The sequence below is a fragment of the Prionailurus viverrinus genome, chromosome A1 (genome assembly GCF_022837055.1).
Source record: "Prionailurus viverrinus isolate Anna chromosome A1, UM_Priviv_1.0, whole genome shotgun sequence".
Taxonomy (NCBI): domain Eukaryota; kingdom Metazoa; phylum Chordata; class Mammalia; order Carnivora; family Felidae; genus Prionailurus; species Prionailurus viverrinus.
The window spans coordinates 135,695,584-135,719,924 of NC_062561.1; the positions used below are offsets into that span (position 1 = coordinate 135,695,584).

The 24,341-nt window shown below is 42.7% G+C and overlaps 1 protein-coding gene across 1 annotated transcript in view; it reads left to right on the forward strand.

Moving 5' to 3' along the window:
• PIK3R1 (phosphoinositide-3-kinase regulatory subunit 1) overlaps positions 1-24,341 on the forward strand; it is an 87,066-nt gene that overhangs the window by 47,108 nt on the left and 15,617 nt on the right. The window contains exons 3-7 of the mRNA XM_047852475.1: positions 10,392-10,484; positions 10,926-11,000; positions 17,563-17,694; positions 18,507-18,708; positions 18,915-18,994. Of these exons, the coding sequence (XP_047708431.1) occupies positions 10,392-10,484; positions 10,926-11,000; positions 17,563-17,694; positions 18,507-18,708; positions 18,915-18,994 (582 nt within the window). The remainder of the gene's footprint in view (positions 1-10,391; positions 10,485-10,925; positions 11,001-17,562; positions 17,695-18,506; positions 18,709-18,914; positions 18,995-24,341) is intronic.

Below are 24,341 nucleotides of genomic sequence, written 5' to 3' on the forward strand. Positions count from 1 at the left end.
CTCATAATTCATAAATTTACTGAGGCCTGATCTGATAGAACAAAATGTACAAAACTTCGTCCCATGGTTCAGGCCCTATCACTTCCCTTCCAACGGAAGATACAAGTGGCTTCCCAGAGAAACAGAGCACAGGTCGTCACGGTAGTTAGGACAGAGGTGGCTCTGAGACCAGAATGCAGAAAGGAACACCCCTTTGTGATCAGGGATTGCTAGTCCCTCCGGGGCGTCCATCTTCCAGGGGTACTTTTTCATTAACAACATCACAGTGACTTCCGGTATAGGCAGCCCACATTTTCTTTACCATGCGGACTGTGCCTGAGAAGTTTCAGCAGTGTGAAATCTACAGACTGTTAACAGTGTATTTTCTATCAAGAACCTCAGGGGTTCATTAGAATTACTGACGGAATAGTTTCGTATCTGGGGCCAGCCTAATTTTTGATGTCTCTTCTTTTGTTTGACTGTTTTGCTCTTCGTGTATTTGACGTGGTCCCCTTAATCCCCCTGTTTTAAGCAATTATAAAATAGGCCCACTCCTCATATATTACCCATCTATATGTTTTGTTTAGTTTCTGAGAATCTTTGTAGGAACATGGTCTGATTTCTTTCTGTAATTGATAACGCATTTTATATTTTGCTTCTGTCTGTAGGGTCTCCTGTGTATCACAGTCTTTAAAACAAGGTAGATGGGTCTGGCAAAAATAAGTCTCTGTAGCATATAGGACTATGTATTGTCCTGGCTTTTTTGAGAACGTAATGGTATGGTCCAACTGCTGCCCAGATTGACCCATCTAAAATTGTTACCCTTAAAAGGAAAGTCACAGCCAACGTAAGTCCATGAATTTCTGTAGTTGAGAGGTGAATAATCATTTTACCAGTGATCATAGTATATTGTGAGATAGGGGAACGTATTAGCCCCCCAGAATTAATCACATTTGAGGTAGTGAAAGGATATTGCTTTATTTTATTTTTTTAATTCCAGTTGCTCATGATTATTAAGGGTCATGTTTACTGTTAAAATTTGTTACCAATTGCCTTATTATAAATGGATAACTTAGTTTTATGTATCAGTGATTTTTAAAAATATGTTTAATTGAACTAGTCCAAATGGACATGTTCTTATGTAATTTTTCTGCAGTAGCTGATAAGGAATTTTCTCTCCAGTACTTTCGGGCCCCTTTTCTTTTTTGCTTTATTTTCTTTTTCTTCGCAATCCCATGGACGGCTCATCCGTTTCTTTTTGCATCCCCCTGAGACAATGTATGTGTATTTGTAAATTATTTGCTGGGCTCTTTATGGTCCATCTGTACCTTGCCGAAAGTGATATGTTAGGCAACTATATTTAGCTCAATAAAACCCATTACATCCTTGGGGAAGAATGTGCTTAGTTTAGCCTTATGAGAAAATATTTAATAAATGCTGTCCTCAAAATATTTATCCTGGCTGAGTGAACTGGCAAGGGTTCAATCCTGATAGAGCAGAGGTGATGGCGAGATGCTGGCCTGCCAGCCCAAGCTCAAGTTGAACCCATGCCACCTCTTGTCACCAGGGGTTGTCACTGTGCGTGTCTTCTCTTGACGAGTGCTTTTCCATCTTTGTTCTCTGCTCAGGGCTTTGTAACCCCCAGAATGGAGTTCTGCAGTGTGTCTGCCTGAGGAGGCACCTGAGATGCCTGGAGTGGTTACTGCTGGCTTTGAAGTCGATTTGTTCTATAAAATCATTCCTTTACCACTTAATACTGGCACAAAAAAAGTGCTTAATTTTTCTTAGCCTCACTTTCCTCCTCTGTAAAATGGGGACAGTTATAATCCTTTACAAGGTTGTGCAGATTAAATGAGATAAACCCCACAAAGCCCTGAGCACAATTTCCAAAACTAAGTGTTAAGTACACAAGTACTATCAGTAGTAGAAGTGGTAGCAGTGGTGGGGCTTATAGTAGTGGTTGTAGGAATACTTCCTATTCCTCTCCTCCAACGACAATCTGAACACCTGAGTCCTCTTGAACATGACCAATTAGGAAAAGCTTTCTTGGGGACGTCAGGGGAGGTGGGTACTTCTTAGTTCTTGGCCTGAATTTACTGCGGGACTTTGTCGAGTCGTGACCCACGTGACCCCTCTCCCCACACGAAGCAGTGCCCAGGCGCATAGAGCAGCAGAGCCTCTACTGCTAATCTCTCTTTGGATGTGTAATTAGGTATGATATCAGCTCTAATTAGATTTGACAGCTAGAAGCTCTGAGTTAGTCCTGTCATCTGTCCGACACATGTTTAGATGCTGGGCTCCTGGGATCTGGTATAAAACCAGCCCTTGAAGCCCAGGGTGTGTTGGTAATAAGTATCAAGTATGGAACGTTAGCTGTTGGGACTCGCTCTCCCACCGTGATCTGGATTTTCTCTCTGGGACTGGTGGGCTCATCCTTGCTGCTCAAAGTGTGTTCCAAGGGCCAGCAGCATGGGCCTTACCTGGGAGCTTGTCAGATATGCAGAATCCTGAAGCCCACGCAGATCTATCTGAATTGGGCTTTTAGTATACTCAGTAAAATTTAGGAAGCATGTGCCCTTGTGAATATTCTGACACTCAGAAGATATTTACTAACTCTCTGGAATTAGTCTTTGCCACTGATTTTTTTTTTTTTTTTTTTCCCTAGACCTAAGGTTTCCTTGCTTCCTTTGGGTGTAGTGTATTGATGTTTTGGTCAGCTTGGGCCGCTATGACAAAATACCATAGACTGAATGGCTTGAACAAGAGGCCTTTATTTGTTCATCTCAGTCCAGGTGGCTGAAAGTCTGAGTTCCGGGGGCCACCATGGTTGGGTTCTAGTGAGGGCTGTTTCCTGACTTGTAGGCAGTTGGCCTCTCTTCCTACTCTCTCCTAGGGCCGGGAGAGAAAGAGGAAGCTTTTTGGAGTCTTAGAAGGACACTAATCCCATCATGATGGCCCCACCCTCATGACCTCATCTAAACTTAATTCTCAAAAATCCCATCTCCAAATACTGTCATGATGGTAGTTAAGGCTTTATCACAGGGATGAGGGGAGAGGGCGCCCCATGCAGTTCAGTCCACAGCAACTGATTTCTGCCACCTACTTTGAAATGCTTCCCAGAAAGAAAGGTGGATTGATGAATCAATAGGTAATACGACAGATTAGTTAAATGTTGCTTGGAGAATCTAGGAGGAGGCTACGTGGGCACTCACCGTACAATTCTTTCAACTTTTTGGTGTGTTTTCAAATGTCAGAGAAAAAGCCCAGCTCTTTCTGTCGTCATTAGAATGGAGTCTGGTGGTTCTTTCCTCTGGTTTCCATCCAGGCTTTGTGAGGAAGCTGGTGCCACCCGGCTGGACGACTTTGCCTCTGTGGCAGCTCCTCCCTCCTTTGGCACTTACCCCTCGAACCTCCAGCAGCCTGCTTCTGCGCAGTTAGTGAGGGGCCAGCCTGGATCAAGAAGCTTCTTTCAGCTCTCTCCTTTCCCCAGGAAAGTAAATCTTTACAGTTTCTCTTTCACTTCTGTGCTCTCCTGATCAGAGGATCTTTAATTCTGGAGAGATGGGGGCTTCTCGGACTACATTGGAAGACCCTGCTTTTTTAACATGGTATTTTTATATGTTTGACTGTGAAATCTATTACCAGACACAAATGAGAGAGAAGTGAGTGCCTCTGCAGGTTCCCTGGAGCCGCTGCCTCTCTCCTCACTAAAGGGACTCTCTTTGCTTTCTCTTTCTGGTGTTAATTACCTGCATTTCAAAATATTATCTAGTGAGGGAGAAGGTGCCCCCTAGGTTATTTGGGGGAAGTGCCGAAACTGGTATTGCTAGGATAAGTTTACTTGAGCGCACCAGCAAGTATTGGGGCTCCTCGCCTGCAGGATCGAACATTACATATCTGTGCGTTATGCAACACCATTCACAATCGCAGTCTCCTTTTAAATTCAGGAGACTTGCTGGAAATTCTGGGAAACTTCTCACAGGGTTCTGTCCTCAACTGGGACTTGTAGGCTCTGGGGGGAGAAAAACAGGTACAAACTGAACTTCAAGACACTGTTTAACGAGCTTGGCGACCTTGACCAAATGACTCAATTTCTTTAAGGCTCAAGTTCCTTGTCTTTTGAGTGGGGATAATAAGGACAATTGCGTCTTTGGATGGCTATGAATAAAAAAATGAATGCCATGTCTTGGTGGGAATATGGCTCCTAATTGATGTTCCCTAGTATTCAGCGAATGGTCAGTATCCCTTGTGGTGTGTTACGTGGTTTTGTTTTCTCTCCTTCCCTTTTGGGGCTTTTCAGTCACACTTCACGTGAAATCTTTCTAAGCCAACAGACCAAAAGACCAACTTCTTTTATAAGTCATTAGTCCCGGAACTCCCAGGGACTCACCTATAAATTATTTTCAGGGGTACAAAAACAGGAGTTCCTTTCTTCCTCATTTACCTCCTGACCAGTGTTTTAATTTTTTGTATACACTATAAATTGTAATCTTTAAGTCAGACTCTAGGGGATAACAATCACAATTAATTAGGCTAGCCTGTCAAAGATTAAGTATAATCTTGCATTTCAGTGATCTCTTACCTCTGAATTTTTAGCTAAGGCCATCCAAAGCAAAACTGTAATGTCTTCTTAGGTTTAATAAGATCTTTGAGTGCTGTTTCCTATATGAGGCTGTGGTCTAGAAATAAAACTAAATGGGCAGAGAACTCCAATCCCTTTCATTTGTTTTTAAGCTGTGGAGCAGAAGGGATAAGTGGGAAAAGATAAAGATATTAAAGACTAATTAGTCTAGAGTATCTGAAAAGATTTGCAAACTTACTGTTTAAATGTGTTGACAAGTCTTTTAATGCCCCCTGACTAGTTATCTCTGAAAATAATGTAGCTATGGCTGGAGATTTATTTCCGCATCGACTTGCTCTTCCTTTTTTCTTTGTCCATCCTTTTTTTTCCCTCCCTCCTCAAAAAAGAGTCCCTATTTCCCCCAAGTTCAGTACCATTCCAACTTCATTTTTCATTTATGTTCAGAAAACTGAAGTATAACTCAAATAGGGGAGAAAGTGCAACATATTGAAAATAATGTGGTATTTTAGATACGACTCCTGAAAAGATACTGTTCATACGCTACAGTGAAAGAAAGGCAAAATGCAAATATCTACTCTGTCAAAATGTTTCTAGTTTGCCACCTTAAAAAAAGTATTGAAAACTCTGTCTCCGTTATAATAGTGTCTGGTCTTAAAATTTGCCATTACAATAGAAAATCTATTAGTAGTGAAAAAGATTACATAAAGAATTCTAAATTAATAACACCTAACCATTAGTTTGTGCTTTCTACATACTAGGCACTGTGCCTACCATGTTTATTTATATTATTCATTTAATCCTTATTACCTTCTTATGCCCATTTTACACATGAAAAAACTGAGGTTCAAGTTAATTAACATGCCCAAGAATACATTCAGTAAGTAAGTGGCATACCCGCGATTAAACCCCAAGTCTCTTTGGCTTTAAACGTGTGCTTTTCCTAATTGTATTACTTCTGATTCAACAGGTGCGTTCCAAAGTTGAGGAACCCATGTTGGTTTTTTGCTTTTAGTTTTTATAAAGTTTCAGATTTTGCCCACCAAAATGTACATTTTTCGTTTGAAAGAATAAGAAAAGTTCCTTCAGACAGAAATAAAGTTTTGACTCAACAACAGTTAATCGGCACACATCTTGATTTAATATTGATCCACGCCTGGCACATATACTTTCTTTTCTGTGTATTTGTATGACATTTTAAAAGGTAAGAGGCAGTTTTTCATGTACTTCCAAGCTACTTCCATCAAGTAATGAAATACTTGGCTTGGGCGGTCTCTGGAGTCCCAGAATTTCAGCTTAAACTTTCCATTCGTCCCTGCCAGGCACTGACTCTGAAATATCTTTTTTTATGGAGACCGCCTCCAAAAGGTGCAGCTGTGTGCTGGTTTCATCTTGCACTTTGTAGCTGTGTTGGCACCATTTAATGTGAGGAATGCCACTGTCTCCCACACACCACTGGTGCCCAAGGACTGTTCGGGCCTGTCCGGGTTAGTGGTTTGGGAAGGGTCTGAGTTTGGAAAGAAGGCTCCCTTCTGTTCCATGTGATTGGCTGTCACCAGGGTTAAGGTAGAAAAATAGAACTAATGGAAAATGCAGCATCTGAGGTGTCATCAAAAAATTCTTTCTACAACCGGGGACACCTAATTCATTGGTATTTGTATCGGTGTTGAAGACTTGATTCCTCTTCTGAAACAATATATGTCTTGCTTCACCACTTCTGGACCCTTCTACTGTTCTTTCTTGTCTCCTTTCTCCTTAAGTAATACTGATTTATTTTGATGGAAAATGATTCCACTCAGTCAAAAAGTGGTGTTGGACTATCACAGGGGAATCTGTGAATTCACCCAGATTCTTAAGAGTGGGCTTGGCTCAGACTTAACACACTGGCTACAGCAGGCTTCAGAGCCAAAAAGCATTCCTAATTCAGTTAAAAAAAATTTGTCTGAATGATAAGACCTAATAAAAATGTATATATCACCTTCATGAGGATCATGCTGTGTGATTTTGTGTTTTGTAGATGATCTGTATATTCTGTATTTTTTTCTTTTTTAGTCCCACTATGTTTTAGTCTGTTGTTTGTTGTATATAACGTGGTGCTTTATCATGCACCTTTCAGAAAACAACTTGCCAAATTTGGCAATGCCTCGCAATTATAGTTTCCTGTTAGAATTTCTTAAAATGGAATGTAATGGAAAAGGAAGTACCGACCTTGTGTACTTAATAAAATTAGAGGAATCACTGATTTTAGGATTGTTGAAATAATTAATAGTTTGCTTTAGAATACTTTTTTAGATTTTTGATGTTGATTGATCCTCTTACCCGTAGGAGAAAATGTGAACTTGAAAAGCTTCTTGGGTAGGACTTCACATCCCCTATGTTTAAATATTTTTAAGGGGAAACGGATTGAATCACAGATATTGTACTAGAGAATAGGAAATCCTTGAATTGTTATTTAAAAAATAGGGTCTCTCCATATAAAATTTATCTTTTAAAACTCCCATTGCAAAAGCTTAATCAGCAATAGATCAGTGATTCAGACGTTTGAGTAATACAGCTTTTAGCAATATTAAAGACCCAGTGGGAAATTCACTAGCTCTATTATAAGAAGACTGCCCATACTCCTTATATATGCATCTAGTTTTGTTCTTCATATTGTGGTGTGCTCCTTGAGAAAAGTTCCAGAATTGTTATAGGTACCAGAATTGTTATAGGCTATCACGGTGCTTTTCAAAACCTTGAAGTAACAGTTTATGAGGGAAACACATGATATTTTGTAGCTCGGGATACTGATGGCAAACTACCTTTTTTTTTTTTTTTTTTTTTTTTTTTTGCCAAAGAAACCTTGAAAGGACTAAAGAAAGAAGGTTTTTCCTTTTTTTCCTTTTTTCTTCTTCAAGCCAAAGTGAACAAATAGATGGAAACCCTTTTATATGTCGTATTTGCCAACCCAGGAATCTAACAACTGCCGGGTGCATATTTGAATCGCAATTAGGTGAAATCTTTAATTATCAGTTAATTTAACTTTCAAATTTGCCTGCAGAAATGATTGTGTCGATAAGATTGTGGAAGGAGATAAACCTTTATTAAGTAATTCCATTTTCAGGTGCCAACTTTAAAGATTTTTTTTTAATTAAAAAAAAAAAAAAAGGGCCTAAGTAACTTAAGAGGGCGGGGACAGAGCCAGGCGAGTGTTGCATGGCTATGTGGGATTGTGTATTTACTAGTTAATCTTTAGCTTCTTACATCTTGGCGTGTGCTAATAAGTGAGAACTAAAAGTTTGAGAAGGCCAAGGAGAAACACTACAGTGAATTCTTACTGATATTTCTCTACATCATTTCTACCTTTAGGTTTGCCTCTGTTCCATGTGCTGTTGGGATGATACATATCACTTGGTTCAGCATAGAAGGCATTTATGGGGGAGGACATTTTTGTGAGTTGATAATTTTCTGAGGCAAAAGGAAGTAGTTTATAGTTCATCAGAGAGAATGAAATGGTATGCTCTTTTATTTGATAGTGTATCGTTTTTTATTTTACAATACTTTTGATGAAACAGACCACATGAAACTTGCAAGACATTTGTATTCTCGGTGCTTCTCAAATATACTGACATTTTAACATTTAGAGATTTGGGGGATGTCACTGATGGGTTTTTTTCAGGGGGTTACCCACATGAATTTGCTTATCATAATAGCATGTCCTAAAACTTAGCACTACTCCAAACTAGATTAGTAGCTCCATTCCTGGATTTTCTGATTCTGGGGGTTTATGGTCATACCTGGGAATCTTTCTTCTTAGCAGGTTCTCCACGTGATGTATAGGCTCCGGTAGGTACAGGGAACACAGGAGAGGTGAAGTTCCCACTCAGCCCTGTGCCTAGTAGCGATCTAGAAGGTCAGTGGCCTGTCTGTCCTGCCTTTATGAAGTCCATAACATGTTTAAGTGGTGTTACAGTAGGACGGAGTCACCTGGGAAGCTGTGACAGACTTTTCGTGCTCTGAGTACAGATGTCACTTAGCCCTATGCCCAGATGTCCTGTCCCCAGGCATGTCTTTATGGTGGGGTCTTAGTTGCACAAAGCCAACTCAGGAATCTTTCATTTGCTCTTGACAAATATGTCCGTGCTCAGGACATACAGGACCCTGATCTCTAATATGGTGGCCGCTAGCACATAGAGCTTTTTAAGTTTAAATCAATTTTAAAAAATTCATTTATTCAGCTGCAGTGGCTACATCTCAAGTGCTCACTAGCCACATGTGGCTAGTTGGCTGGTCTCTGCTTTTTCGGATAGCACAGCTAATAGAACATTTCCATCATTCGCAGAAAGTTTGACTGGACAGTGCTGCTGTGGGATTTTCTTCCATAATTTAGCTCTTATCCTTTTATCCTGAGTACTTAAATGGCCAGTAGAGGTTAGTGGCAAGACCACATGTGTCTGACCCAGGTCATATTGGAGTCTAACAGGCTCTTACACTGCAGGGTTTAGGGTTTGTAAAACGACATAAGTCATACGTCCCCCTCTGAGGGCAGCATCGAAAATAATTTTACTTGATTTATGTGTTGTGAGTTTCTTATTCTGTGATGATTCTTGGTATTAGAAAGATGGGCTTCATTAGAAATTTGCTTAGCATAATAAACGCCGTATAATAATCATGCCACTAAAATCTCCCTGAAACAAAATTATAAATATTTAATCTTTCTTAAGTTATATAAACGATTTATTCCTAGAAAAGAGGGTGCAGTGATGAATATTAAGTGTCTAAAAAGTTACATGTTGGAGGCTAATAAAAAGGTTGCACCTGTAGGTATTTTTATATAGACTGTCATTTACGTGTATTTTGCAGTTTGAGAAAAATAAGGTGAATATATTTAGCTCCCTCTTCTGGTGTATTATGAGATGAATATTTTTACTTAAAATGGTTTCGTGTATTTTTGGAGTGAGAATACAGTTATTAATGTAATGTTCAAGGCCATTATTGGTGTGTTATCCAGTTAGTTTCTTCTTGAATCACCAGGAATGGTAAAATACATAAATAAAGCATGGAAAAACAGTTTGTGAAGACATCCCATTTCTGAAGATACTAACCGACCAAAATATATGTGAGCAAACCAAGGCTTCGGTAGCAAGTGCACAGGGGCTTAATTTGGAATTAATGTCATGTGGCCAGTGATCATTTGCAAATGCCCTGTGTCTGAATATTTTAAAGTTCTAAGTCACGTTAATGAACAGTTGAGTAAAAGCTGGTCCATCCTCCTACCTGGACATTATGAAGTTGTTGCTTCATAATGGCCAGGCGGCCAGTTCTCGGGTTTCAGTTCTGCCACGGAGTGTGGTGATCTGGGGAGAGCTGACCACTCACCCAACCTAGTCTTGCCCTGCACTGCGGGGGCTCTGGCACATCCACATTCCATCCTACCCTGAGTCCTGCCCACCCAGCCCCCAACCCCCAACCCAACTGCCTCAGGCCCAGGGGCACACCCCAGCAGGGAGGTCTGCCCCAGGGAGGATAGACCTGGGGAAGAGGCCTTGAGAAGCTAATTGGGCAGGGAATTCCCTGATTCTAGCTAAGTATTCTGAGTGTGTCTCAGGAGAGAAGTAGGCCTTGCCCTTGGGCCCCCAAAACTCCTTAAACTGCAGGAAGAGGCACAGCTGGAAGAGGCCCAGAGAGGAGCCCTCTGAAGTGAAGGGCCCAGCACAGGGCGCCATCTTGCTCAGGCCTGAGTTTGCTGGTAGAACTAAACTGTTCTGTATTCCGGTTTTCTTCGTTGTTGTCTAATGCATTTGCTTGCCCCCACCTAAACATAATCTAATTGTAGGATTCTGTTCATTCGCAGCTTTGACTCTGCCAGATCTTGCTGAGCAGTTTGCCCCTCCTGACATCGCTCCGCCTCTTCTTGTGAAGCTAGTGGAAGCCATTGAAAAGAAAGGTAATCGGCTGATAGAGGGAATCAGTTAATTTGTTATGTCCTTATTTCCTGGGTATTACAATTTATACTTGTCCGTTGGGCATTCGTTAAATAAGCTTCTCGCCAACTTGTGCTAGACACATAAGCTCTTTGTTGCTGTGTCCTGGGGAAACAGCCTTGGTCTGATTCCTGACTCCATATTAACATGTAGTTACTGTATGGAAACTATTAAATTCTCCACAATTTAATAAATATAATTAACTTGCTCCTTCGTGGCCAGACGACTTCACCAAAAGTATTGACATGCCAGCTACGATTAATAGCAGGAGTTAACTTCCAAGAATATTTGGTACACGCATCTAGAATAGATAGGAGCTGGAAACTGGAATGTCGTTCTGGCAGCCGGCCCACAGGTTCTCCAGAGAGCTGTGTTTTGCATGCTCAGTCTGTTTTGTGTCTTAGGTCTGGAATGTTCAACTTTATACAGAACACAGAGCTCCAGCAACCCAGCAGAATTACGACAGCTTCTTGATTGTGGTGAGTGTCATGGAGCTAGAAAGACAAATGGGAGACACGGTTCTTACCTTTCTCTTTCAGGTAAAGCACACAAAAACACTTGAACTCCATCATGCAGCGTTCTGAGTTTGAAGGAAGCTCAGAAATCACACAGGCTTCCCTCTGCCCTATTATGGTAACAGCCCAAACCAGCGCTGACCTTTGATGTTTGTCTCCTGAGTTGGGGTGTGTGTGCCTGCCTGCAGGCATATTGGCTGTCATCACAGCTAAGAGCCTCTGGGCCCTGCAGGAATTGCAGAGGAGAGAAACACCCTCTTGGGATTTCTCTGGCTCTGCGTATCCACCATCTTTTCTCTGACCATGCATTTGGCTACATCTGATTCATCTGGATCAGCTTAAAAAATATTTATAAGCCTGTGTCATTTAACAAATGTCTCTTCTGACCTTTTCCATTTTCCTCTCCCCCCCCCCCTTTTTTTTTCTTTTTGGCCTTCCTTTCTTCCTTCCAAATGCTTATTTGCTTTTTCATACCATGTTTATATTAAGTAACATCATGATACTGTTATATTCAATGGTGTGCTGGTAAACCCCTCTCAGGGAGGTGGGGGAACCCTGGTTTGTACTAGTTGCCCACTTCCGTGGTGTAAATATGCCCGCCGCGGTTGGTTTCAGGCTGCCAACATGTTATCACTAAACTCCAACTTGGAAAGAATTGAGCGTAGTTGGCGATGAGCAGGCCAACGCCTGCACACCACTGGTTAAAGGACATCAATTAATTCAACCAATGGTGGCGTTACTCTTTGTTCCCTCTCTCCTTTGCCAAACCGAATAAAACTATAAATGTGAATAAATTCACTGGCCATCATTCTGGCAAATCATCTTCTGTATCAACTTGTAGAATCCCTCCGATCCTTCATTCCCTCTCAGAATTTTTTTTTAGAAAAATAATTTTCTGCCTCACATCATTTCACCGAATTTGGATTTAGGAACCCGAAAGAATGAAACCCTGTTGGGGAGGAAGGTCTTTGAGACATACACTTGTGCAGAGCATGTAGTAAATGAAAAACTCTGAAGTTGAGCAGCTTTCAAATGAGGCAGCTCATGAAAGTTTCTAGAAAAGATGTTTCTGGGAAAAACGAAGATTCTATCTCTGTCAGTAAATAGTTTCATTTGAAATGCACCACCCAGATGTTTGAAGTTTGAAAATAATTTTTTCAAACTTTCATTTTTATTTTGTGCATGGAAACCAGAGTCACGCACATGCAGGGCATGTCCCCTGACAGCTGCAAATCCTGCCTCACCCCCAGACTGGGTCAGTACGAGCTGACTGGCAGAAAGCTTTAGGTGAAAGACGTGCCTTTATTTCTTACAGCCTGACCAGAGTGGGAAAGAAACAGTGAATTTTGTCCTTAGCCGGTTGGAGTTGAGATACATGTTTTGGTCAGAAAATTGGTCAAACTGAACAACAGTCACAGGAAATGTTTAGACATCAGAGACCGATGAAATGAGAGTTATTTGAGAAATAGTGGTTAAGCTTTTCAGTGTGACTGAATACAGATGATGCAGGCTAGGCTAAGAAAAAAACCTTCACTTCACCTCTGAGATGGAATACCTAACCAAAATTACGTCAACAGTATGTTTTGACAGGCAGCTTTTCTGCCCCACTTGAGAGCAAATCACACAGGTAGAAAACTGGTTTCCTTTGGATTCTGTGTGATAAAAGTGAATTTGTGAGAAGAGAAGGCGTAAACATTATCTAAATTTAGGAGTAGATCCTCGGACTTTTTATAGCTTGAGGATTTTTCAGTCCATAAAAATATTGTAATACCTTGGAGGAAGCTCAGGGTAATCACTTACACTAAAAAGAGAGAGAGAGAGAGAGAGAGAACATGGCTTTTTTTTTAATGTTTATTTTATTTTTGACAGAAAGAGAGACAGAGCATGAGTGGGGGAGGGCCAGAGAGAGAGGGAGACCTAGAATCCAAAACAGGCTCCAGGCTCTGAGCTGTCAGCACAGAGCCGGACGCGGGGCTTGAACTCATGAACTGTAAGATCATGACCTGAGCCATAGTCGGACGCTCAACCGACTGAGCCAGCCAGGCGCCCCTGGAATTCATGGCTTTTAACCAAACTTGTGAATTACCAGTGTCTGAAAAGGATAGATGTGAAGGACAACAAACATCCCACTTTTATTAGTACTTACCAAGTTATTTTATTTCATCTACGAATTACCCTTGTGATATTAGTTATTGCTGATGGCAGAACTCTGACTTACACCCAAATTGTTCCAACTCAAAGATCTCTACTCTTTTTTTTTCTCACTGTATTGACCCACAGTGAATTGTTTCTTTGTTGTTCTCATTTGAATTTTCTCCTGATTGTTTTGGTTTCTCTTAACCTGAAGCAGGTCTTTTCTTTTTAAAAAAATTTTTTATTAGTTTTCTTTATTTTTGAGAGGCAGAGAGAGAGACAGCGCGAGTGGAGGAGGGGCAGAGAGAGAGAGGAAGACACAGAATCCGAAGCAGGCTCCAGGCTCTGAGCTGTCACCCCAGAGCCCGATGCGGGGCCCGAACTCATGGACCATGAGATCATGACCTGAGCTGAAGTCGGATGCTCAACTGACTGTGCCACCCAGGCGCCCCTCTTTTCTTTTCTTTTTTTTAATGTTTTTATTTGTTTTTGAGAGAGAGAGCGTGCCCTCAAGCTGGGGATGGGGAGAGGCGAGAGAGGGAGACACAGGATCTAAAGCGGGCTTTGTGCTGATAGCAGAATGCCTGATGTGGGGCTGGTACTCAGGAACTAGAAGATCATGACCTGAGCTAAAAGTCAGATGGTGAACTGACTGAACCACCTCGGCAGGTGCCTCATCCTGAAGCACACCTTTTCTTTAAAACTTCTCCTAACAGGGACGCCTGGGTGGCTCATTCCGTTCAGCATCCGACTTTGGCTCGTGGGTTCAAGCCCCACATCGGGCTCTGTGCTGCCAACTCAGAGCCTGGAGCCTGCTTCGGAGTTTGTGTCTCCCTCTCTCTCTGCCCCTCCCCTGCTCACACTCTTTCTCTCTCTCTTCCTCAGAAATAAACACTAAAAAAATTTCTTTTAAATAATAAAAGTTCTCATGAAAAACCCTGTAACTATGGTGATGGATGTTAATTAGACTTCCTGTGAATGATCATTTTGTAACATAAACAAAAATCAAATCATTATGTTGTTGTTAATAACAACATATATAAGGTTATATGTTAATTATACCGCATTTAAAAAAAAAAATCAGGCTTTTTTAGCCCCAGCACACCTGTGCACTACTCACTAGATGCCAGTAGCGTTGTCCCCAAGTTGTAACAATCAAAAATGTCTCCAGATATGGCCAGATATCTCTTGGGAATTCAGGTGGGGCAACAATTCAAAACCCCAACTGAGAACTACTAAGTTAAGGGAGAGATGAGCTGGGAAGGGGACTCCATTCCATTGGGAGGAAGGCTGAAATGCTAGAGAGCTTACTAGTTACCTGTCCTGAGCAGACTCAGTGAAAAGGGAGGTTGCAGAGGGATGTCAACTCTCCCATCCCAGACCCAAAGATGGTGTAGTTCTCGCCTAGCTCACCACAAAAGTCATCACGTGACCGATGCCTGTGGCTCTTAGAAGAGCTTGTTAGGATGGTTATAATGCAGAAAAGGGGATTTGCAGAATCATAGAAGCTCCAAGGAGCCTTAGAAGCTACAGTAACAGAAAATAAAATCTATGTCATCAACTCTAGTGGATTTGACATAAGGTGAGCTTATCCAATGACTATTCCCAAGACTTGAAATAAGATGATTTTGTTCAAAGGCTATAAAATGCTCTTTGGAATACATCTCATGTGTTCAGGAAGGTCTTAGGAGAATTAACATTACTCTAAGGTTTTTTTTACAGCTCAGTCCACAAACATTGAGCAAGCACGTCCTATGTGCTGGGCCCTGAGGGGAGCAGGAAGAGCAGGAAAGAGCCGCAGCCCATGACCTTGAGGTGCTCTCAGTCTAGCAGGGAGACATTTAATTACCGTACCATCTGGGAAGTGTCATGGAAGAGACGTGGCCCTCCCTTGAGGGAGGGCCCTGCAGAATCCTGAACATCTTACTATCTTATAGCACATCGCCAAGTGGTATTGCATTCTTTATGATGAGCAAATTAAGTAATTTTCATTTTCTGGGCAAAGAGACCTAGTAAATGAAGTGTATAGGGTGTGAAGGGTATGGGGTCCAGCAGCTTGTGAATTGGACAGAGGCTGTGGAATGTTCCTCGAGTGATGCGCACACAATTTCTAGTAGTTGCGTTCCTTCTAATGTGGATCCTTTATGCAAAGACGTAATATTGTCTCTGCCACCCTTGTTAGAGATGCGGTAAGTCCGCAGGTGGTTCTCTGTTGGACACTTAAGTGATATAAGCCTTTACCTCTCCACTTCCTGAGATTAATAATTCTTTTCCTCCATTTCCCCTACCACATTTTCTACCAGATGGAATTTTCTTAGCTTCATTGGTGTTGCGTGATTCTTTTGTCAATTCTGCCTACATAGTGGGGCGCGTTGGGTCTATGATAACAATGTGTCTGAAGACCGTAGATAACTTCAGTTTCAACCCGGAGTGATTGATAGTATCACACTCCCTTCATGGCTCTCCAGGACACCACCTTCTCCTCCAGCTCGAACACCTTGGACTGAATGGATTCCTTCTCATTCTCTCCGAGGCCACAACCTAATCCAGTCAATCACCAGGTTATGTTAGTTCTTGATCATGTCTCACACATTTCTAACCGTTAAAATTGGAATTACCAGAAGTGTTATTTTCACTTCCAGCAGCGCCCTTTTCCAACTTCTTTTTAACACCACAATTAATAAAGCTGTTGGAAAATGTAGCATTTTGCTCATCAGCTTACCTTTTGCCCATTGAGTACACACATCTCCAGACACTCTTCCTCAAGGTAGCCGTCACATCACTGGGTGTGCAGTCCTTCAGCAGCAGCTAGATGGTTCTCCTCAGATCTAGATGCCTGTGGTCCATCCTGCCCCAGCATCCCTTCTTTCTGCTGGACATGGTACCTTTTTCTACCCTGAGTACTCAGAGTGGTTTGGGTTAGTATCACCCCATTATTGAATTGCCTGACCTCTTTTCCAGCTGAGGAATTTACTGGACAGATGTGCTTGTCTTCTCTTTGTTCTGAGCTAGTTCAGTGCCCACAGGTTAGATGAGTCATATCCTAATCAGAATACTCTGTCAGAATTGGGGGGAGTGTTCTAAAAATGTTATAAATATTTTTATGACTATTCTTGAGATTGTTAAAATTCTGTATATCTTACTGTTTGTTCAGACACTCTGTTGAGCTAAATATATATTAATTGTGAGATGCAGTATTTAGCGACTCAAAATTTAGGAAATTTAATGGATGTGCATTTTATGCTTTCCTGTGGAGGTTTTAGGAAGCATTTACTCTGATTAGCCATCCCTAGACAGAACTCTTCTCAGAGCAGAAGCACCCTCCAGAAGGTATTTGGAAATATTTGCGGGGCTACTTTAGTTTGCCAGGGCTTCCATGACAACCTTCCACAGACTGGGTGGCTTCAGACACAAACCTGTCTTCTCACTGTTCTTGAGACTAGAAGTCCCAGATCAAGGCCGGTTTGGTTTCCTCTGAGGCCTCTCTCCCTGGTGTACAGATGGCCACCTTCTCACTGTGTCCTCACACCGCATTCCCTCCGTGCATGTACTCCTGGCATCTCTGTGTGTCCAAATTTGCTCTTCTTACAAGGATACCAGGGGCACCTGGGTGGCTCAGTCAGTTAAGCGTCCGACTCCAGCTCAGGACATGATCTCGCAGTTTGAAAGTTCAAGCCCCGCGTCAGGCTCTGTACTGACAGTGTGGAGCCTGTTTGGGATTCTTTCTCTCTCTCTCTCTCTCTCCGCCCCTCCCGGGCTCATCGTAATGGCTTCATTTTAACAAAACCACCTCTGTAAAGGCCCGTCTGAAGGCACATGGGTGGCTCAGTCGGCTAAGTGTCCAACTTCAGCTCAGGTCATGATCGCAGGGTTTCTGAGTTCAAGCCCCGCATCGGGCTCTGCACTGACATTGTGGAGCCTGCTTGGGATTCTCTCTCTTCCCCCTCGCTGCCCCTCCCCCGCTTGCTCTCTGTCAGAACAGATAAAAATAAACTTAAAAAATAAATAAATAAATAAAGGTCCTATCTTGAAATACACCTTCTGAGATAGTGGGAGTTAGGGCTTCAGCATATGAATTCAGCTCATAATGGGAACATTGTTTTTCTGTTGTTGTCAACCCAGAGTCTGGGCCTGTGCCCCTGGCATCCTGGGGAGAGGCCATCATGCTAAATGCTTATAACTTAAGGGGCGGACTTCCACAAAGAAAAATTGTTTTGTTTGAAATGCCAGGAGCAACCCCTGTGAGAAACCCTGCTGATAACCACTGAAGTCTTTTACATCTGTCCTCACACTGCTTACTTTTCATGTGTCACAGTTTAATCACACATACAGAAAATTGGCCCTGCCGATGCATACAATGTTTGAAATGCGTTTTAAAATGTTTCTGTCCTAGATGCCGCCTCCGTGGACTTGGAAATGATCGATGTGCAAGTTTTAGGAGACGCTTTCAAACGCTATCTTATGGACTTACCGAATCCTGTCATTCCAGTAGCCGTTTACAATGAGATGCTTTATTTAGCCCAAGGTTTGTTTTCTGTTCTGAAAACCTCATTGAACATACAGTGAGATGTGGATGCGCATGTAAACTCTATGAAACGCTGCCTGTAAAGAGAGCTGTTTTGGAAAATATTAGTAGGAATCTGCCGCTTCCCTGACACCCTCTCCTTTGGCACAAATTCCTTCCCTTACCCGGGCGTCCAATGGAAGACCCAGACCCTCGTTTGCTTAGGAAGGCTGTCCACATGTTGAAATGGCTAATTGTTAACCTTTTATCAGTACTAACAAAGTTCACTACGTCACTGAAGGCCACAGTGTTCCAAGTGCCATCTTGGGATTCAGGGAACCAGGGACTAGGACCGTTGACTAGCGATGTTCTTTCCTCGAGGGGCCATTACAAAATGTGTTGAGAGAGGAGGGCTCTCAGGCTTAGGAGCCTAATGCTCAGTTCAAGTGCTCTGGGGACAGGAAATTGTGGTTCGGAACCTTCAAAGTTAAACCGTGTGATACTTATCTGATGCTCCTCTGAATTAGCCAATCACACTGAGAGCTGCTCAATAGAGGGCCGATCTCTGCCAGCACACCCTCATCCTCTTGTGGTTTTTTACACCAAAAGTTTCTTGCATTTTCATTTGACTTGAGATTTCTCCTTTCTCACAAAGCCTTTTGTGATGAGAACAAACGTGCTGTCTCCTGCTCCTGATGACTTTGTTTTAAAGGACTTGTTCTTCTGTAGCTAGAGCAGAAGAACGTTCTAGGTGTTGAGCTACTGAGATCTAGAGTCTCTTACTCTTTTTCGCTTCTTTCTTTCTTTTTTTTTTTTCTTTTTAAACTCTGTAGAAGTACAAAGCCCTGAAGAATATATCCAGCTGTTGAAGAAGCTCATTAGGGCACCTAACATACCTCATCAGTATTGGCTTACGCTTCAGTATTTGCTAAAACATTTCTTCAAGCTCTCTCAAATCTCCAGCAAGAATCTTCTGAATGCAAGAGTACTCTCTGAACTTTTCAGCCCTCTGCTTTTCAGATTCCCAGCAGCCAGGTAAGGCGAAAGGAGAGAAGCATGTATTTTGGGGTGATGGGGACAGTCCTAAGGGGATCGATTGATCATTAACCTTACTCTGAAGATACTCGCTCACAGATTCATGGGCACATTTACACCAGACACGTTGACTTGAATGTGTAGAAATGAAGATGAGTTCGTTGTTGAGAAAAAAAGGTTTCTAATCAAGCTCTCTGTTTTTGTAGCTCTGAGAATACTGAACACCTCATAAAAGTTATAGAAATTTTAATCTCGACCGAGTGGAATGAACGACAGCCTGCACCAGGTAATGCCTTTTGGATTTCTCAAGTTTTCTCGTGGTTCGTTTTTTAGAGCCTGAAAAATGGTGGCTTTAGAACCCCTGTGGAGTAACAGAAGTTTCTTATAGAACGAGATCCATAACGTTTTGCCTTGGGATTTAGAGACACAATGGCTGAGTGGTATCCTATATGGTAAATGTTACCTGGATTTCAGTGTCTGTGGATTTTAGATGACCTCCGTCTTAGACGAGGGTTGTTGGGAGTGCTCCCCCTTCCCGTCAGCTTTGATGCCTCCCGTTGTTGCATAAATTACGGGGCTCGTTTTAGTTGTTGACATTCTTGTTTTTCTTTCTAATACTTCTAAAGTAGGGGACTTATAATTACTATATAATTTCAAGTATTTTGGAATGTGTGTTTTGGAAGCAGGTATGCTGAGCAATGTCTGTCAAAATAAACATTTTCAATAATGCAAGCAGTATGAAACCAGGGTGTTCACTGCAGCAAGTTTGAGCAAGCCAGACACTTCTTTGAAAGCAGGCTGGCATTCAATTAGCCATTTAACAAAGCAGGAAATGTAGACCATGTTAGCAGTGGATTTAATTTAAACTGATGTATTTTTCTTCTGTGGAAAGTCTAAACAACCGTCCTTTGCTGTATACTGATTAGAAGTTAGCCAACAGAAGCTGGTCATTTAGCGTAACGATTCGGGTCCAGTAAGTGAAGTTTCAGGACCAGTCAAAATGTGGCTTGCATCTTAATTTATGCCCAGAGTTAAAATAAAACACCATGCATTTACTCTTCGTTATAGGTAACTCATACAAACTACCAAATTTGTCTCTGGATAAACAGGCATAGGGACCCACTGATCAGTGTTAATTAAGCAAGGGGAAATTAAGTTGTGCTTTTATAGGTGTTAAATAGCCAGGCTTGGTTGTTCGCAGTGGGATGGTGCAGATTGCGAGAGGCAGGGCTTAGGCTTGAAGGATTGAAGGATGGCATAGGTAACCACTCACAAGGCAAGTATTTGGAAGGGCTGCGGTGGGCAGGCTCAAAATATGGTATCCAAAGGTAAGAGAGGCAGCGGAAATAGTATATAGGGCAAGTGTGGTATGTTCCAAATGTTCCAGATCACAACAAGCAGGATGTTCAGTGGGGATACTCTGAATTGTAGGTGAATGGCATCAGAGCAGTGTGTCAACAATAGCCAAGGACTTTAGCCCAGGGGGTGGCCAGGTTCATCTCATGTAACTACTTGGGGGCACTTGTTAATGGATTTGGGAACTCTTTGTTGGTGTTCAGAGGCTGCCTTTTGGCTCAGTATGAAAGAGTCTGTGGTCGGTTGTTAAAGGTACCCTGTGATGCGGGGACAGGGGGCAGGTGTGAAACATGGCACTTGAGTCCTTTATTGACTAGTCCCCACCCCAGACTAAACACATGGGTGGGGAATGGAGAAGACTAGTAACAACAAAACAGGACCCTGGGCCAACGGGCGGGGCTGTGCTCTCCCACTCCCTCCTGGCCCATGGTGTACATGTGGAGGTTTGTCTCAGAGGAGGGACAGCTGAGTCCCGCTTGTAGAAAGGGCCAGAGGTGGTGCCCCTCTTCTCAGTGCCCGCCCCTCTGGACACGGAGAGGTAGGAGAGCTAACAGCCAGACAAGGTTTGATAGATACCCACCAGTGAATTTAACCGGAGTATCTTAAGAGTATCTCCTACATACCTGGGACAGTCACCGGTGGAGTTTAATTAGTCTGGTGTAAGCTGGTTAAACGTCCTTATCCGTTTCAGCGCGATTCCACCGAAGAAAGCATTCACGTTCATCCATTTTCGTTATGCGCGCTTCGGACCGCCTGCTGTGTCATAGACCCTGGTACATTCTTCCAAGAAAGTGGTGTGCCAGTTTCCCAGGCGGGTTCGTTCTATCAGCGCTGTTGAATGATGAACACTGCACTGAATGTTTCCGAGACCATCCCAAGATTCATGCAGCCTCTTCAAGAAAATTGAACCCAAGTAATCTCTAAACCCTAGTTTGAGCTATTTTTCCCTTTGTGTGGTATCTCTCAGCTATTGTAAGGAATGTGTAGGCCCTTTGGAATGAAATAGAGGCTTCAGTGTCCCTCACTTGTGGAAACACACCACCTACTTCAGGAAGAACGTCGTCCTGAAACACCTTTGTATTCACGGGTGGCTTTGCTGCAAATGATTGGCAGGGCACTCTTGGTTAGAGAAATGATGTCTTAGGCCTGGTGGGAATCCGACATTTTCCTCGAGTCCTTCATCATTGCCCCAGCGTGTGCTATTACCAGAGGGGTCTGGAAACGCAACACCAGTGCATCTCCATTGAACAGTCTTAAATCATTCATTTGAACTGCCTTTATTGTTGTGAATAGAAATAAGTGCTTGGAGGGGAGCCTGGGTGGCTCAGTTGATTAAGCATCCAACATCAGCTTGGGTCATGATCTCGAGGTTCATGAGTTTGAGCCCTGCGTCAGGTTCTTTGCTGACAACTCAGAGTCTGGAGCCTGCTTCGGATTCTGTGTCTCCTTCTCTCTGCCCTCCCTTGCTCGCACTCTCTCTCTCAAAAATAAAAATAATCATAAAAAAAAAAAAAGAAGTACTTGAATGATTTTAGGGGGGGAGACAGGGAAGCAAGGCTATCATGTAATAGATAGGCATCTTTTGTAGTTTTTACCTGGTAAAACTTGAGGTGATAGGCAAAACTGATGATGACTGAGGCAATGTGTCAATTCCTATAAGACCATTAGCACACAGTATCTAAGTGCTAGGCTCTAGGGTGCTTACTCTGAATATAAAAAGAATGTTAGAAATGTGATGGGTACTTGGTAGGGTAACTGAGTAGACTGAAAAGGCTTGTAGAGAAAAATAGGACTTGAAATGGGCTTGGAAGAATTGCTAGAGCTTGAAAAGGGGAAGAGGAAATAGTATTCCAATTCGACGAGGTTCAGAGGTTTAATCAAAATAAGTTGCAAAGTACAAAAATAATGGCTGGATACACCAGATTTGAAGAGGTAGTAAATGTTTGGGTTTTTTTAAATTTTTTTTAACGTTTATTTATTTTTTTGAGACAGAGAGAGACAGAGCATGAACGGGGGAGGGTCAGAGAGAGGGAGACACAGAATCTGAAACAGGCTCCAGGCTCTGAGCTGTCAGCACAGAGCCCGACGCAGGGCTTGAACTCACGGACCGCGAGATCATGACTTGAGCAGAAGTCGGCCGCTTAACCGACCGAGCCACCCAGGCGCCCCGAGGTAGTAAATGTTTTCAATGACAGTGTCGTGGAAAGCATCATTTTAGAGTCAAAGGCATAGTCCAACGCTTCATTTGCTCAGTAGGAAAGTGAAGCGCCCCCAGAGGTTGAGAGCTCTCCCTGGTGCTACCCAAGCAGCGTGTGCCCGAGCTAGGTCTGCAGGGGGGACCTAGTCCTGGACCCCAGCCTGCTGCTTGGTGCTGCACCTGCTTCCTGGGTTTTGGGAAGCTTCATGAGCAATGGGACCGCTTTTAGTGTCTAGTCCCAAGTCCTCTGAGGTTTCCAGTAAGAAAGAAACTAAAGATAGATGATACTGGCTTCTATGGGTCCCCATATAGTGGGGAGCCCCACGGTGGTTGTTATAGCTTTCGGGGCTAAAACTCAGAATCGCTCCGTCCGCCTTGCACTGGTAAGAACAGTGAGTCAAATAGATCTGCGTTGACTCAGTTCTTGCTACTCATTTGCCAAGTTCCTATCAAGTAAGTTAGCCATTCCAAACTGTTTTCTAGTCTGTGAAATGGGAATAATGCCTCTCTGTTGGGGTGGTTGTGAGATGTAAATGAGGTGATTCGTACTGCTGCTCACCACCCTATAGCCTATCTCTCCTGTGGCCCAGCTCTGGTTTTTAAGGACCTCTCAGAGCACCTCCCCCCCACCCCCATTCTGCAGCCCCAGTTCCTGAGTCCTCTCATGCCCTTCTGTCCACTGAGCCCCCATTCCCAGCCAGCAGAGCCAGGCCTCCAGGTACCTGCCTGGGCTTCACTGCTAATCTGCAAAAGACACCCTCTCCCTTGGCATTTGCTGCTCCATGGGTGCACTGCTTGGCGGGAGGAAGGTACCTTATTTAGTATGATGCCCTTTCCACTGTGTGTGGCTTGGTGAGTAGAGGGGCCTGGATTTCAGTACCAGCTCCCCTGCCACATGCCCTTATGCAGTGCACAGAATGCACAACTGAACACAGCCCCCCCCCTCCCCCGCCCCGCCCCCAGCAGTCCCATCCACTTTATTTCACAAGTAGGTCTCTCCCTGCTAGGTGTGCAGTGTAAACCCATTCAAATAGGTCTATGCCCTTAACACCTTGTCTTCTTAAACTTCACTTTTCTGTGGTGCTTCCTGTTCTTTTCATCTGCTCAGCTACATTCCTCAAGGGCAAAGGCTGCTTCTCCTGTTGAGCTCCTCCTAGCATAGAACGAAGCACAGCATAATAAAATTTGTAAAAACGTTTTGATAAACTAACCAACTTTCAACACGCTTTGGCACACCCACTCATTGAATGCATCCAGCAAAACTGAAGCAAGGATCTTCCCTATGTTTGGAGGGAAACTAAGGTTTCAAAGGTGGAACAGAGAGTAAGTTCTCACAACTTTGATAGTCTGCTGTTCCCCTTGTTACTAAAAGTCTTAAAAATACCTAAAGCTGAACAGCAGGTTTTCTTGAATCATTACGTGTTATGCTTACCCTACTAATATTTAGGTAGCTAAAGCAGCTTTCTATAGGGCAGCTAGGGTAAAATTGGGACCATTTAACACAGGGTGCCTTTGAATGAAACCCATTATAAGTGTATTTACATATTTCAGATTTCATGGATATATTCAGAAATATTAATGCAGCATAATTGAAGTCTAATATTGCACCCTCAAGCCCAGAGTGGAAAATAAATGACTGTTTTTCCCTCCTGCCCCTTCTACACCTGTCAGAGTTAATGTTTAACCACTGGCGCATTGCAAAACATTCATCCTGAAGAGCCTGATTCATAAATCTTGTTTTAAATGCACTGGGCTTGGTTTTCAACCAAGACTAAAGCAAGCACTAAGGTAGAGGGAAATGACTTTCAAAGAGTTTTACTTTTCTCTGATTTATTTTTTATTGGGTTTAAAATGTGGTCTGACATTAGAGGGTTGTTTCAAAGGTGAGAAATGAAACCTTGAAAAAACTTCATATATTTACATGGGTTGGAATAAACAGAGAGGCAAGCCATACTAGGTTTTATCATGAAATAGGAAGTTTTGTTTGTGCTCTGAAAAAGAAACCCATTTCAGGGTGTATATATTGGTGGGGTAAAGGTCAACTTTTGTTTTCACAGTGCTGTCTTCTCTTTCTCTCCAA